Genomic DNA, 16,974 nt, shown 5'->3' with positions numbered 1-16,974 from the left:
TTATCCAAAACTTCGTAATGGTGATCAGTATGTCTTTAGGGATAATAAACGTCCCGAATACGCCACAATGAGCACAGGAGCTCCATTTTATCCAAAATATAGAAAAGGGTGTCAATTTGTGGTCGACAATGAATGGATTATGGATATAAATCGTCTTATAATTTACCCTTTGTGTCACAACGGTAAACCCGTTTATCCAAAAAACAGCAACGGCGATGAATATTACATGGACAACATAGCAACAAACAAAAGAGGTGACGAGGTGTACGCCCGAAAGGCGAACGGAGATGAGTTTTACCCAACCATTATGTCGTTTGCAAGATTGAAAAATGGCAACTACATTTATGCCCTTACCAAACATGGAAAAGTTATATTTCCAAAAGACAAAGACGGGAACGAGTTTTACATTACAGATCCAACTACAGAGAGTGATGTCACACGTATGAATGGTAAAGACATTGACCGATACGCGAAACGGTCCGACGGCAAGGAAATTTACCCCCGGATCAAAACAGATGAGTTGTCTTTGGACAGAAAGGAAGTCATTTTAAACCAAACGTATGCTCGAGTATTTGGAGACGCTATCGGATATCCTGTAGATGAATACAATAACGAATATACTAAGGATTTCTCGACACCGGGTCCTACTATCCAAACACTTTTTCCATTGGGATATCCCGAAACGAACGATGGGTACGTGATCGTCCCATCTTTCGACAACAAACCCTATATAAATACAGGTATCAATCCCCAAGTGAATGAAGTTAATATCATTGGGAGATTATATCGCAAACACAAAGGATATGTCGATTATTTAACAAAGGTCCAACATACTAGTAGTCCAAGGGTACCCAAGAAAAAATATAATACAATACCTTTTATTAAAAATGCACAACTTCCAGCTCAAAACAACCCTCCAGTTCAAAACAACCCTCCTGCTCAAAACAACCCTCCAGCTCAAAACAACCCTCCTGCTCAAAACAACCCTCCTGCTCAAAACAACCCTCCTGCTCAAAACAACCCTCCTGCTCAAAACAACCCTCCTGCTCAAAACAACCCTCCAGCTCAAAACAACCCTCCCGTCATAAGAGGTCCTCCTGTGAAACCAACAACACCAGTTTCAACAAACAATTGGTTGGTGGTGACCCTACTCATTATAATGGGATTATTGATTGTAGGTCTTGGTCTGAGCATACGTATGTTTATGAATCGCAGCACGCAACCACCGCCATTTGGAGTTGTGAGGCAACAGGCAACAATCAGATAATAAAAAAAAAAAAAAAAAAAAAAAAAAAAAAAAAAAAAAAAAAAAAAAAAAAAAAAAAAAAAAAAAAAATTTTTTTTTTTTTTTTTTTTTTTTTTTTTTTTTTTTTTTTTTTTTTTTTTTTTTTTTTAACCTTGTTAAAAGGTAAAGACGAAACAAGAAATGTCCAGTACTACTCTAACACAGAGAATTGAAAACATATTGGCCGCGGATGATGCAGATCGTGTAAAGGAATCATTTGGTTCTAGTGAAAAACAACTGGCCCAGATTGTATTGGTTCTCGTTGCGGTTCCAGCAGTATCCATACCAGCAGTGCTTCATATCGTTTGGAAAAATATTTATTGGGGAGTATTCATTCTGATTTTGTACTTGGGAAGCATATATTTTGTTATTCAGCACCGATTGAATTGGCTGCTGTATCTTTCAGAACAATTCCACGCATTATACAATGCATGAATACGAATTTCGATTGGTCGTTCAAAACAGTTCTAGTCTCGACTATATTTTAAATCACATTGCGTCTGAATGGCTTGGCTCTGTCGTGACTCGCCCAGTCTATTATATAAAACCCCATTTTCGGTTTCGTGACAGAGCTCTTGAAATCAAAACAATTTTAAATACAAAAATGGTTTATCACGATCGTTTATGGTTCAGATGGATACATTCTAAGGAAATCCCATATGAAGAATGGAATATGGAGAATCACAAGACATTTCTGGATGCAGTGGGCAATTTTCAATGTCCGTTTCGGATCGAAAAGCGACGTGTTTTAAAATTGGATGATTGTGCCCAAATTTACACGTTTCAAGCAATCGATGGAATGTTTCGGTTAGTATTTGAATGGGAGTATGGTGTGTTTAAAAAATCCCTTGAATCCATTCCCGGAGAGCAGTTGTTATCATGTTTAACAAAATATCAAAAAATCTATAATTATTTACGCGGTTTTCCACACCCGACCTACACATTAGATGAACACATGTCCCGAAAACCAGTGACGTGCATTCCTGATCTCATCTACTCTGATACCCATTTGGTGGCTCATAAATGGGATGGTACGTTTGGAATGGTATATAGCTATTCGGATCGCATTGTAGAAAAATGGGAAGGTGGATTGCAAAAACTCCGCAAGGGCATCACAATTGATGACGGAATTGTATTTTCTGCAGAAAACTTGGGTCACACAATTATTTTGCTGGATGTGTATCAAGTCCGTGGACATTTGGTAGCACCTTGGTGCAAGAGAAACATTTTTTTGGAGTATTTGCCAAGTATCTCTTTGCCTAAAGGGTATCGCGCGCAAAAATATTATTTTTCAGCATTTCAGTTACCCGAACCAGATTTCAATACAGACGGCTATATTATCCATGATACGGAAAGCGATAATGTTTTTAAAGTAAAAGAAAACCATTCTTTGGATGTCATGTACAACGATGGATACTTTTACATTCCTCAGCATCGGTTCAAATCATTGGAAGAAGATGCATTGATAAACGGCCACATTTACGAGGTTTCTATATCGGATGGTCGTGTCTTGCGTGAGAGGACTGATCGTATGACGGGAAACACACAAGATCAAATACATAGTATATTGAATAAAAGAAAATGGGGAGGATCAACGATTGAAAAGATAATTCCTCCCGTGGAAAAATCAAGACCTGGAAGAAAAAAATTGAGTTTGTTTAAATGAAAAATAAATTCTCACGAGTTGAGATTATCGAGACCCGTTACCTGACCTACTTTAGGATTTGTCGAAGGTCTCAACTTTAGAATTTCCGGGAGCTGTCAACCTTAGACAATATTGGCTCGAGAGCTCAAACATACAAATATTGTAAAAAAAAAAAAAAAAAAAAAAAAAAAAAAAAAAAAAAAAAAAAAAAAAAAAAAAAAAAAAAAAAAAAAAAAAAAAAAAAATTTTTTTTTTTTTTTTTTTTTTTTTTTTTTTTTTTTTTTTTTTTTTTTTTTTTTTTTTTGACGTTGCTGGTTAAAGTCAGACGTTGAGTCTTGATGATCTCAGTCTTATCAGAATTTCTTGAAGCCCTCCAACTCGCAACTTTAGAATTTCTAGAGCCTCGCAACTTTAGAATTTCTGGGGCCTCGCAACTTTAGAATTTCTGGGGCCTCGCAACTTTAGAATTTCTGGGGCCTCGGAACTTTAGAATTTCTCGGAGCTCACAACTTTAGAATTTCTCGAGAGCTCACAACTTTAGAATTTCTCGGAGCTCACAACTTTAGAATTTCTTGGAGCTCACAACTGTAGATAATACTGGTCCAAGTTCAAACGTCAATGCTTCGTTAAAAAAAAAAAAAAAAAAAAAAAAAAAAAAAAAAAAAAAAAAAAAATTTTTTTTTTTTTTTTTTTTTTTTTTTTTTTTTTTTTTTTTTTTTTTTTTTTTTTTCTTTTTTTTTTTTTGACGTTGCTGGTTAAAGTCAGACGTTGAGTCTTGATGATCTCAGTCTTATCAGAATTTCTTGAAGCCCTCCAACTCGCAACTTTAGAATTTTCTAGAGCCTCGCAACTTTAGAATTTCTGGGGCCTCGCAACTTTAGAATTTCTGGGGCCTCGCAACTTTAGAATTTCTGGGGCCTCGGAACTTTAGAATTTCTCGGAGCTCTACAACTTTAGAATTTCTCGGAGCTCACAACTTTAGAATTTCTCGGAGCTCACAACTTAGAATTTCTTGGAGCTCACAACTTTAGATAATACTGGTCCAAGTTCAAACGTCAATAGCTTCGTTAAAAAAAAAAAAAAAAAAAAAAAAAAAAAAAAAAAAAAAAAAAAAAAAAAAAAAAAAAAATTTTTTTTTTTTTTTTTTTTTTTTTTTTTTTTTTTTTTTTTTTTTTTTTTTTTTTTTTTTTTTTTTTTTTGACGTTGCTGGTTAAAGTCAGACGTTGAGTCTTGATGATCTCAGTCTTATCAGAATTTCTTGAAGCCCTCCAACTCGCAACTTTAGAATTTCTAGAGCCTCGCAACTTTAGAATTTCTGGGGCCCTCGCAACTTTAGAATTTCTCGGAGCTCACAACTTTAGAATTTCTCGGAGCTCACAACTTAGAATTTCTTGGAGCTCACAACTTTAGATAATACTGGTCCAAGTTCAAACGTCAATAGCTTCGTTAAAAAAAAAAAAAAAAAAAAAAAAAAAAAAAAAAAAAAAAAAAAAAAAAAAAAAAAAAAAAAAAATATTTTTTTTTTTTTGTTTTTTTTTTTTTTTTTTTTTTTTTTTTTTTTTTTTTTTTTTTTTTTTTTTTTTTACGATGTTGTGTTTAAAAGCTCGGTTGCCTCGAAAACAATTTTTCACTCACAACTGAAACCAACCAAATCAAGACATGGAAGATTACAGTTCTCTCATCGCTCGAGTTTTGAAAAATGAAACCCTGTCCGAACAGATTAAGGAGTTGGCTGCCGAAGGCGATGCCTTAAATCTCACAACACAAGACTGAAGCAAGTATTGGAAAACGACTCATTTTACCAGAGATTACAAACGCGATGCCAGATCTCTTTATGGTCCTGCAAAAGTTTCATACAACCAACAATTTCGCGTTCAAAACTTGAACAACGAATCCGTTAAAGTGATTCTAGTTGGACAATGCTCAGTCTATCGTTCGTACGACAAGGATTCAAAACGCAGTGACAGCAAGTATTTCGCCATTAATTTAAAAGAGTGTCCCATTTTGAACGTATTGAGTGCAGCGATGAACAGCGATGTGGAAAATGTAAAGTTTTCAGACACGAGCAATTAAATTTTGGTGCATGCAGCATGTTTTGCAAGTACTGCAATGATGCCAGAGAAGAAATGATTAGTAAAGGCGCACATTTAAAATTAAACAACTTTCATTAGTTGTATCGTGAAAACAGCCATCTATGATGGGCGTAGGGTTCTGAATCGATTTGATACTCAAATATCGCAAATGTTTGAGGGAACATTTATCGCTATTCTCAAATTGGAATTTAATATCCGATATTTTTATACGTTAAAGGAAAGCCGGGATGAATGTGTTCGTCTAGGTGGCAACGTGTTGAAAATGATTGCCTTTCCAGAATCTAATTTAAAAGAATCGAAAGTATTTTTGGGAGACGTTTTTTGGGAACCTAAGCCTGACGTACCACAAGATGCTTCTCAGAAAAGAGCTTTGGACAACGATGATGACGACGGGATAATTGATGTGTACTCGTGCAAAATGATGAAAATGGAGAAACCTGAGTGCGTTGTCGTGGAAGAAGAAGTTATTGATTTCAACTAAAAAAAACTGCCTATTGCTAAAAGTATATATTAAAAAAAAAAAAAAAAAAAAAAAAAAAAAAAAAAAAAAAAAAAAAAAAAAAAAAAAAAATCTTTTTTTTTTTTTTTTTTTTTTTTTTTTTTTTTTTTTTTTTTTTTTTTTTTTTTTTTTTTTTTTTTTTTTTTTTTTTTTTAATCGAGTATGTATTTAATAGGCACGTCCAGCAATTATTGTTCTACGCAATGCATTTTGTTGATTAATCATATTTTTCGAGACTTTTTGGTTTACAACTTCTTTGGGATACACGATAACATTTTCCGCATAGAATCCCAAGTCGGATGCTGCCCCTACTTCGTGAACTCCTCTGGAAGATCCGAAAATGACGAGCGGGGCACTACACTCAACATCATTGCTGGCCACAACACCAATACCTTCAATATACGCACAACTGTAGCTTGTATTGTCCACCTCCAACGTTTTTGAATTTAAATCCTGTACAATGTGTTGGGAGGTTTCAAATCTACTGAGAAAGTATTTAAGGCATAGAGACAAATCTTGTGCTTCCATGAGACTCATTCGTTTATCCGTGGTTAATACAATTCCATTCATATGCTCCTTGTTGGCATGATTTTCAATAAACGTTTCCGATACTGTCATTTTCGATCGGATATAACCAATGTTGACTGGATCCAGTTCACAAGCTGTGTTAGGGTTAAGGTTTACGTTTTTAGATACTTCGGATAAATTTCGAAGCATTTCGAATGTTTTCCGATCACCTTTAACGACTTGAGTCTTGTCAGTTGCTCTTCGCATAAATTTGTCCAATACGTGATTCATGGAATACGTTTTTTCCTTATTAGTCAGCGCTGGCGTATTTGCATCATTTTTATTTCGATACGTTTTATCGATGAAACTTTGCACGGGGATAATGACTTCGTTTCGTTTAAAAATGATTCCATCGCATGGCTTCAAAACCCAACCCGTAAAATTATAAGAAGTAGGCTTTTTCTATGCAATGCGCATATATTTCGAGTCCGTAATATTCTTTCAAATGTTTGGCACACAAGAGGTTGTTCAAGTGACTGTTCTTACGTCCAGTGCAAAAGGTATTTCCTCCACTCAAAAGGCAAGCAGTTGATTCCATTTCCTTACTTTGTTTACTTTGAAAATCAAGCAATGGCCGCTTGGAAAAAATGGGTGTTTAAGCGCCCCAAAATAGGAAAAAGCTTCAAAGGGTTTAGGGGGACGGTAAAAAATGTAAAGCACTTACGATCTTTTGTGAGTAAGAATGATTCACTGCGTCGCGTCATTTCCAAAGTGTTTACCAAAAAAGGTTTGGTGGCGGTCACTGCTGCCACTGTGGTGGGTGTTGGCGTGTCGGCCATCAACGATTACATTCAATCCAATTCGGGTTGTTTTTTAAATCCGAAAACTCTGTGTGTAAAGTGAAAGACCTCAGTTGTTGTCAACCGGATCCAGTGGATGAGCTTTCATTCTGCTCGCAAACCGTGCAAGGTGATCCTTGTTTAAATTTCGACGAAGACGAGGAAAAGTCGTGCTGTAAATTATGCGATTGTCAATTTTATAATTGTTTGCCTGGTCAAGAAATGGAATGCCGTCGACCCACGATTGGAGAAGCGTTGGCCCATTATGCTCAAGGTTTAACGTTGGGGGCTTGGAATTGGGTGGCTTATTTGGTACCGTTACTCTATTGGGCAGCGGAATCACGACAGCGCTTATAGTGTTGTGGATAGCGTGGAAAATTTATAAAAAGACAAGAGCGATATGATTCCACAGCTGAGACAATTGGATTTACCAAACGATCAATTGATTCAGCTCATGCGCAAACGACACAGGATGGACATTGAGAAAGAAATCCCAACATGTAAAACAATGCAACCATTTACCAAAAGAATAACACTAGAGCTGGTCAAATGTCCTACGGTACAGCAAATGGCCAAGACGTATATCGAACATCTTTTGAAAAACAAAAATGATTGCGGATACTTGTATTTTTTAATTAATCAACCTCTTTTTGTCAAATTAGACATTCGATTTAATGGGGAAATGGCCATTCAATGTTCACGAAGGGATGAAATTGTCACAATCATTGAAGACTTGGCCAAAACCTGGGCGAGAGAAAATACAATGCTCTATGAAGTGACTCGATTGGAATTGTTATACTTTTTGGTTTTGCTAATCAACCCTCATTTGAATTGGGTGGCTGTGGATTTTTTGCTGAAAGGAACCAGGAATACCCATCTAATTGTTGCACCTCATCGTCTGTTGAAAAATAAGAAATCAACATTGTAAAAAAAAAAAAAAAAAAAAAAAAAAAAAAAAAAAAAAAAAAAAAAAAAAAAAAAAAAAATTTTTTTTTTTTTTTTTTTTTTTTTTTTTTTTTTTTTTTTTTTTTTTTTTTTTTTTTAACGTTGTTTGTTAAAGCCACGCGTTGAGTCTTGATAATCTCAGAATCGTCACAATTTCTTCAAGCCCTCAAATCGCAACTTTAGAATTTCTCTAAACTCACAACTTTAGAATTTCGTCAAGACCTCAACTTTAGAATTTCTTGAAACTCGCTCGACTTGAAAATCAACTTATCACACATGTACTCTGTTCCTCCAAAGTCTTTTCATCTCCTCTAGATACACGATTACTGTTGATGTAATTTGTCTCGTTTTGACCCATCTGCAGCTCAATGTCGTCATCACTCAACATGTACACGTAGCCCTCCTTTTTATGAGGGGTTGTAATTTTTGTTTGAAAGCAAACTTTGTGCTGAACTAATGTTAACGCCATTGGAACCATTTTGACATCGACAAAATTGCTTTTGCTGTGCCGAAACAAATTCAACCACTCCATCACCAACTTTGGCATTTGAACTTTTGAAGGAAGTACAGTGTCGGATTTTGTGAGGCACCACGATGGATACGCTACACCCTTTTGAATACCTTTGTTGACTGCGTGTACGTGATCAAATCGAAACGATTCCATCACTTGAAATTCATCCGTGAGTGTCGCAGTTTGAAAAATGTATTGAATGCCTCGTTGCGATTCTAACGCAGGGCGTCCCTCCAAAATCGGGAAGCTAAAACAGAAAAATCCTCCATTGTACACGTATCCCAGCACCGTCGAGTCTACGCTCACTTTTTCTGTATTGGGTGGTAATTTTAAAAATGTCGGGACATAATAAATGGGTGTCCACGCGGTGGTGGGAACTTCATGAAATTCTGTATACACGTCATATGGATATCGGACGTACAAAATACGTTTAGGCAATTGACCATTTACAGATAACGCCACAAATTCGTTGGGTTCCTGTGAATGGGCTCGCGTTCCTTCATACGTAATGCGAAATGGCCATTCCACAATAACGCCCAATCGCTGCAAAACGTCATCTGAAGGTTTTCCTTGGAGAGTGACGACATGATTACGGTGATACGAATTTAAAATGTCTTGTATGATAAGGTGGGGCCTGTTTATGGACAAGCGTTTTTGTATCGCCCCGGTTCCGACAGCCCTCTCTTCTGGTAAATAAGGTCTTTCAACAACTTGAAAGGGAATCAATTTTGCATCTGTAATTTTATCTTTGGTCAAATACAATCGAGTTTCAATACCCAGATTCTGTTTGCTGCGCCATTCTTCAGCAACTGACAATACGTGTTGGGATGGTTCCTTACTCAAAATGCAAATGCGATACATGGCATTTGTACACGGTCTGCAATTTCCAAAATAGTTTCCACCGGGATACGGTAAATCCTCCTTATCCAAATAGACAACGCAGTTTTTGTAAGAAAATATAATATCTGACGCTTGATGAGATATTCCTCGCATGTATTCGGCGACAAGAGCGGGATCGATTACAAAGTAAGGGGTGGCATACATTTGAAATGTAGCAGATTCCTCGGGCATAGGCATAATGGTCTTGGAATTTACCCAAGAGAGCGCTCCAAGTATTATTTTGGCACACGACAGTGATGGGATCTTCTGTATTGAAAAACACTTTGAGTGCTTGAGCAAAAGGTTTTGTTGTATTTCTACAGATGGTATCGTATCGATACAAATGCAACACGGACCAAGGATCAAATTTCGCATCTGCAAAATTTAACACAATCAAATCTCCTTCATTTTTGGCTTCCGTATAACCATGAAAATTGCTATACAACGTGCTGTACCTCGGAAGATTCATCTTTGCTTTATTTCGTTTGGAGTAATGTAACAGAAATTTTAGAATCTGAATTTTTTGAAGCTCTCACAACTTGCAAAGTTGAATGATGAAAAAATTAAAAAACCTCTCAACACTTTAGACGAGCTACGTGTTACACAACAACGTAGGAAAAAAAAAAAAAAAAAAAAAAAAAAAAAAAAAAAAAAAAAAAAAAAAAAAAAAATTTTTTTTTTTTTTTTTTTTTTTTTTTTTTTTTTTTTTTTTTTTTTTTTTTTTTTTTTTTTTTTTTTTTTTTTTTTTTTTGCCTGAGCAGTATATAAGGTAGAGCCTTCTGAGCCTTCGGATCATTCAGAGCCAGTGCTTTGCCTTTGCCAGTTCTCTCTGCTCTTCTAACCATGGCTGACTCTTCGGACTTTGACTCGTCGTCTTCCTCGTCGTCTTCCTCCTCTGACGAAGACGATTTGACCGAATTGAATTTCCAGTCGGTGCCTCCTCCATCACCTCCGACACCCACTTCTATGGATATTGGCCAGATGAAGCTGATTTCTCCGTTGCCTCCCTCACCTGAGCCTCAGCTCTTTGAACCCATGTCGCCACCCATGCCTGTGGCCTCACCACCTGCCAACACACTGAAACCCACTCCACGCTCCATCGTCCAAGTGGCCCCCTCTCGTGCTCATCCTGCCAGAATACCCTTGGTCTCGGCCTCTGACTATCGATCCCGAGAGAAGCGAATCTCCACCTCTCCACCTCGCCTCTCCAATCCACCCAAAAGATTGAAATCACCCATCTCCAGGTCCAGGCTTCCCACCTGTCTCATCTCTGTTCCACCCGTAGACTCTAACACCTCGAGCCAGACACCCGTGGACTCTAAAGCCTCGAGGACTGTCAAAACGTCTGCCCCACCTGCCAAGTCCAGCACTTCGAGCCAGACACCCATGGACCCGAGGACTGTCAAAACGTCTGCCCCACCTGCCAAGTCCAGCACCTCGAGCCAGACACCAGTGGACTCTAAGGCCTCAAAGACTGTCAAAATGTCTGCCCCACCTGCCAAGCCCAGCACCATCAACGACGTGCGTTCTCACTCTCCCCCGCCAGCCTTCGAGGAGACGAGTCATAACTATCGTCGAGACGGCTACGAACGTAGGCGAAAGACTCATTATACAGGGCGGCATTCACAGACCTTTGCCGTGCTGTGCATTCGAAAAGACGGACACACCCTGACCAACGGTTACGTATATGACGTCATGGATGGACCCATGCACCCTCAGCATCTGTTGGAGAAACTCTACGACATGCGGGTCCGTTTTTTGATCCACACGGACGCCATCACCAAATCAAAATGGGGTGAAGTATTGGCGAGGCTACCCCCCTATCATCCAGCCAGGGAACTAAAAGCGGTGGTATTGAAACCAGATGCCACCATAGACTCGAGCAGGTGTGTATATTGCTCGAGGGCAGAATGTCACAGGTGGATTGCCGTGACGAAAGGCATTTCAAAATTTTTGCATTTGGGAATGGAACCGATCCCACATCGAATGTGAGTGTTTATTTTTGTAGTATGCTCGCATTTAATATATATTATTATTATTATTATTATGAAAATAATTTTGTATTACGCTTGTGAAAAAAATAAAAAAATGTTTATAAATCCATGTTGTCATCTTTTCACACAAATTTAGAATTTGCAACTTTAGCTTAAACGTCAATAACCTTGTAAAAAAAAAAAAAAAAAAAAAAAAAAAAAAAAAAAAAAAAAAAAAAAAAAAAAAAAAAAAAAAAAAAAAAATTTTTTTTTTTTTTTTTTTTTTTTTTTTTTTTTTTTTTTTTTTTTTTTTCTAAGTTGTCTGTTAAAGGCAGGCGGTGAGTCTTGATACTTTAAACGCATGAAAATTTTTCTAAAGCTCTGACAACTCATCAGCTTGCAGTATAGAACGATATTGAACGTTTCAACATTTCAAACGTTGCCCTTTGAACACCGTACCACTCGAGACATTTTCTACTCCATTGCTTCAAGTACCCTTGGTGTGTTTTAGGAAAGAGTCTGGGTGCACGAGCATAGTCGGCCATACACTCTGGATGCATTTTCAAAAATTCCATACGTTTAGTTTTATCCGTGTTGAACCACGTCAGCAAATCGTTCATTTTTAGTTTAGTTTCGAGCAACAAATACACCAATAGAGCCATTTCATCAACGTGTCTCAAGGTTTTTACTCTTTTTCGAATGTCATTGATTTGATCTACAGTAAACCTTCTACCACTACGCTGCATCATTGTCTTTTTTCATGGACACATCATTTGATCAATGGCATAATGCAAAACTAGTAAATACAAGAGCTGACGTGTCTCCCGATGCTTGCAAATACGTCATTTTGATGAAGACGACCAAAAACTTTAACGTTGAACAAGACTTGCAACGCCATTTGTCTTTACGAAACAAACCATTGGTGTGGTTTATTAAACAATTTACCAGACTTTGTGTTCGAGTGGAATACGCAGATATTTTTGTTCAAAGAGAATTGAATCATTTCGGACGCATTGCCCAAGATGTCTCATCCAGAATCGTTCAAAAGCTCTTTCAAAAAACCTATGACACACAAACGGTTGTTGCGCCAACCTGGATTATCAACAAAATTTGGCCAGAGCACAAACCATTTAAAACAGTTTCACCAGAAACTTTTCGAGACTGGCTCCTCTCATAACGTTTTGAAGAGGTTGTTGCACCAAGAAGTGGCGCGTCACTGTTTCCTGGGACGGCAAACGATTCGAAAACATCGATGGGATGTGTTGAAGCAAGTCGCTAAATGGTTACATCTTGACAATGATTTGGAAGATTTTCACGATGGACTGGTTCGCGAAGAATTGGTGTCGATACTCTCAAAAGGCGTAAAGAGAAAAAATTTAAAGCTCTTGCCCTCTGATGAAGCGGATTGGTGCGTATTGTTCAAACAGTGGTTAAGTCAAAATACAACAAGTCATGACGTGGGCAACCGTGACATGTATCGTTTATTGGCAGTAGACGGGTTTGACGGACTTGAATCAAAAGATTTGAAAACTTACTTGTTGGCAATGATACATCCAAATAGCATGCGTCGCGACTATCGCTCACACGCTCGATCTGTACGCGAAATGTATAAATGGTTGGATAACAAACCCGAACTAAGTAGTTTGGGTGGAACGGATTCAGGCTGCGTCGTTTTTTTGGCATTGTTGCAACTGTACACTCGGGAATTGCAGAGCCTCATGCTCAACGATGAAATTGCGATGCAAACACATCGAGTCAAAGTGTGGGCCGAAACATTTTTACATAGAAATGCGGAATATTTTACCGACGTTAGAAAAGTAACGACAGAAATTTTAAATGACTTGGGTCAAGTCTATGCGTCTTGTGAGGAAAATTGGCAACAAGTTGGACGAGAGCAATTGATGAAATTATTGAGCAGTAACAATGTATGAAAAAAAAAAAAAAAAAAAAAAAAAAAAAAAAAAAAAAAAAAAAAAAAAAAAAAAAAAATTTTTTTTTTTTTTTTTTTTTTTTTTTTTTTTTTTTTTTTTTTTTTTTTTTTTTTTTTTGTGATTACTTAAGTTGCTGCGAGTTGCTTGAAGCTTCACACTTTCAAATATCATCAAGAATCATAGCTCAAATATCATGATGAATCTAGTAACAGAATCACGTGTTGCAATCGAACACAAGCTGTTTTGCTCAGAGGATATAGTACTTGAACCTTTACAATCAAAATACGTAATCATAAAAGAAAACGTGGAATTCTTACCAAGATTTAGTTTTGTGATACCTCGTCCAAGTCCAGAACTATGGTTGGATCAAACAGTACGTGTGTTAGCTGACATTTTTAATGAATCAAGCAAGTATGTTCGGCCTTTAGACAGTCATAGTCGGCTTTTAGTGGTTTTAGTTAATTATTCAGATAAGGAGAAGGTAGAAATATCCAAAGGTGACTTATTAGCTGAACTGGAGTTTATACAGATGAGTGGAGATCGCAATAACGATAGCTGTTATTTTGAAATTCCATCCGAACACGCAATAAGCCTTAGATATGGTAATAATGGAAAACAAGAATAATCATAATCAACGAAACAAATGCTCCAAGAAGACAAGAAAAATTTTAGTACAGTTATTTCTTCAATTGAAAAAAAAAAAAAAAAAAAAAAAAAAAAAAAAAAAAAAAAAAAAAAAAAAAAAAAAAAAAAAAAAAAAAAAAAAAAAAAATTTTTTTTTTTTTTTTTTTTTTTTTTTTTTTTTTTTTTTTTTTTTTTTTTTTTTTTTTTTTTTTTGGATTATTTAAAATGTGGCTTCTTGCTTGAATCAAATTATTACTGCTGACGGACATGGTCAAAATACTTGTAGAGATTCAAGCCTCCTTTGTAGGTATCGGCAAAACTACCGTTATGAAAATTTTTTCTTATCCAACGGTTGATGGTTACATAGATGATTGTGTCGACATGATAGAGACTGACCCAGATTTCTTTCACGACTCAAACAATGACACGTTACGCAATTACTTGGTCTTGGAAAATTTTGCTGCTCGACTGCAAGCAAAGGTATCCACCCTGCAAAAAACCTGCGCATCCAACTGGACCATCATCACTTCCAGGTGTCCCTTGCTATCTTGTATTCAATTTTCAGACGGTCTATTGGATTGGAGACCTTTGGAAAGATATTACAGGAAGCGTTTGAAGCATTTGGGTGTAGATCACGTACTCATTTTGGATTATGGTTCATCCATTGCTGGATCACCGAAAGCTGTTGAAGCGGGATACAAAAGAATGAGAAAAAGAGGGCGCAAGTTTGAATTGGAGCGATACGATACACTCGAAACCTACAACAATTTTTTTCAAGAGGCTGAGCGCAAAAAGTTGGATGTGCTGAAGGATTTGGATCCAAATTTCTATCAATATCGAGACGTGGATTTTTGGGATACTGAAAATTTTAACGAATTCAACATTTCAGTGGCAACGGAAGTCATTAGAAAACACAAAGGTTTTGTTTCTAATCTTTTAAAACTAGTCCCAAAGTCACGCAAACCTTTCTTGTATGTAGAACCGCTACTGGAACCCAATCCGGATCGCTTCGTGACATTCCCGATAGAATACCCAGACATTTGGGACATGTACAAAAAAGCTCAAGCCTCTTTTTGGACAGTAGGAGAGGTGGATTTATCCAAAGATTTAGCAGATTGGGATAATTTAAAACCTGATGAGCGTCATTTCCTCTCACATGTGTTGGCCTTTTTTGCGGCAAGCGATGGTATCGTCGTGGAAAATTTGGTGGAGCGCTTTGCGACAGAAGTACAAATCACGGAAGCCAGATGTTTTTACGGATTTCAAATTGCCATGGAAAATATTCATTCAGAAATGTACAGCGAATTGATTGAGACACTCGTTCGGGATCCCAAAGAAAAAAATACATTATTTCACGCCATTGAAAAAATGCCCTGCGTGAAAGCAAAAGCCGATTGGGCATTGAACTGGATACAGCATCCCTCCTTTGCCCATCGTCTGGTAGCATTTGCGGCCGTGGAGGGAATTTTTTTCTCCGGGTCCTTTGCAGCCATCTTTTGGATAAAAAAGCGTGGTCTTTTACCTGGTTTATCCTTTAGCAACGAGCTCATCAGTCGAGACGAGGGATTGCACTGTGATTTTGCGTGCCTCTTGTTCAACAAGTATTTGCAAGAGAAACCCACACAAGAGGAAATTTTGCAAATCATAACAGATGCAGTGTCCATCGAGCAAAAGTTTTTAACAGAAGCTCTACCAGTCAGCCTCATTGGGATGAATTGCATATTGATGAATCAATACATTGAGTTTGTAGCAGATCGTTTGATGGTGGACTTGGGATGTGACAAGTTTTACAAAAAGGAAAATCCATTTGATTTTATGGAAAATATCAGTTTGGAGGGAAAGACCAATTTTTTTGAAAAGCGGGTGGGAGAGTATCAAAAGTGTGGAGTGCTCTCAAAGAGTCACGAGTTTTCTTTGGAAGAGGATTTTTAAGAGCAACACGTTATCCAATATTTTTTTAGATTTTAAAAAAAAAAAAAAAAAAAAAAAAAAAAAAAAAAAAAAAAAAAAAAAAAAAAAAAAAAAAAAAAAAAAAAAATTTTTTTTTTTTTTTTTTTTTTTTTTTTTTTTTTTTTTTTTTTTTTCTTTTTTTTTTTTTTTTTTTTTTTTATACTCTTAAACATAACCAACAAGCTGTTTCATTAAATTTGTAATTTCCAAGTCGTCATCATTTTCAACTTTTGGAAGGGGATTACCATACGTTCTAGGATGCTTGCTAAAAACCTTAGTCTTGTGAGGCCAATGATTACAGGTTCGTCGTTCTTCGAAATATTTGATCCTTTTCTGAATTTGAGTTTGACTTGCCAGTCTTGCAGGTGTCATACAAATGTACAGAGCGCATCTGATGTTTGGTAGTTTACGATTACGTTGTGGTTCCATACCTTGGTGAATGGTTCGACTATCCCACAACACGCGAGGGAGCCAGCGGGAGCCTTTACGCAGATATCCGATGGACTGTCTAGACGATCCAAGTAAAATTGTTTTTCATCTTGTGTCAACCGACAAAAATCTGATGAATGTGTAATTTTAAACGTTTTTTGAAATTCCTTGTGCAATAAATGACTTTTTCTGAGAATTCTCAAGGTGGCGTCACCTTCGTAAACTGGAAAAAGATTCACGAGTCCTTGAACACATTCAAAATTATTTCGTTGAAAGTTTTGATCAGTGTGAAACCATTCCTTGTACTGCGTCCAACCACGCATCGTATATTCACAAGGTAAGGAAATACTGATTCCATCAAAGCTTGTGAGCAATTGGTTTGTACACCAAATACGACTAAATTGATTAAAGACATTTTGGTTTTGACGAACGTACCAGGATAAAGGATTGTGTCCAAAGTCCCAGTGCTGAAACAACATACCGTGTTTTGGATAGAGATCAAATAGAGATTTGTAAGTCGATATATCGTTTTTGACAATGGGTTTATCCAAGTATTTTGTTTTATTTTGTAACCAAATCCACATTTTCTCTTGGAGTTGTGTTACCTCTTGAACCGTTAATACATTTTCAACAACCTCCACCCCGTCTGTTTCAAGCGTAAAATGTTTACAATCGTTATAATACATATAGAACAATTTGTAAGCTTTGATACTTGTTTGTATTTAAAAAAAAAAAAAAAAAAAAAAAAAAAAAAAAAAAAAAAAAAAAAAAATTTTTTTTTTTTTTTTTTTTTTTTTTTTTTTTTTTTTTTTTTTTTTTTTTTTTTTTTTTTTTTTTTAAACGTTGTAGGTTAAAACCGAGTGC

The 16,974-nt window shown here is 36.5% G+C and overlaps 1 protein-coding gene across 1 annotated transcript; it reads left to right on the top strand.

Annotated features, from left to right (window-relative positions):
* The first annotated feature begins 13,955 nt into the window (after window positions 1-13,955).
* Window positions 13,956-15,781, top strand: LOC147808626 (ribonucleoside-diphosphate reductase subunit M2 B-like). The gene has a single exon (XM_087165215.1). It carries the CDS (start codon window positions 13,999-14,001, stop codon window positions 15,661-15,663), a length of 1,665 nt encoding a protein of 554 aa, XP_087021341.1. The 5' UTR covers window positions 13,956-13,998; the 3' UTR covers window positions 15,664-15,781.
* Window positions 15,782-16,974: the final 1,193 nt, after the last annotated feature.

The sequence above is a fragment of the Parasteatoda tepidariorum genome, chromosome 5, assembly GCF_982258835.1.
Source record: "Parasteatoda tepidariorum strain Cologne lab strain chromosome 5, Ptep-v5.0, whole genome shotgun sequence".
In the NCBI taxonomy this organism is placed as follows: Eukaryota; Metazoa; Arthropoda; class Arachnida; order Araneae; family Theridiidae; genus Parasteatoda; species Parasteatoda tepidariorum.
The sequence above is the reverse complement of the archived record's forward strand: the minus strand, read 5'-3'. Positions and strand labels throughout refer to the sequence as shown.

What these genes read in the sequence shown, in the direction of transcription:
- LOC147808626 (XM_087165215.1), top strand. Translation starts at nt 13,999, where the DNA reads ATGGTCAAAATACTTGTAGAGATTCAAGCCTCCTTTGTAGGTATCGGC.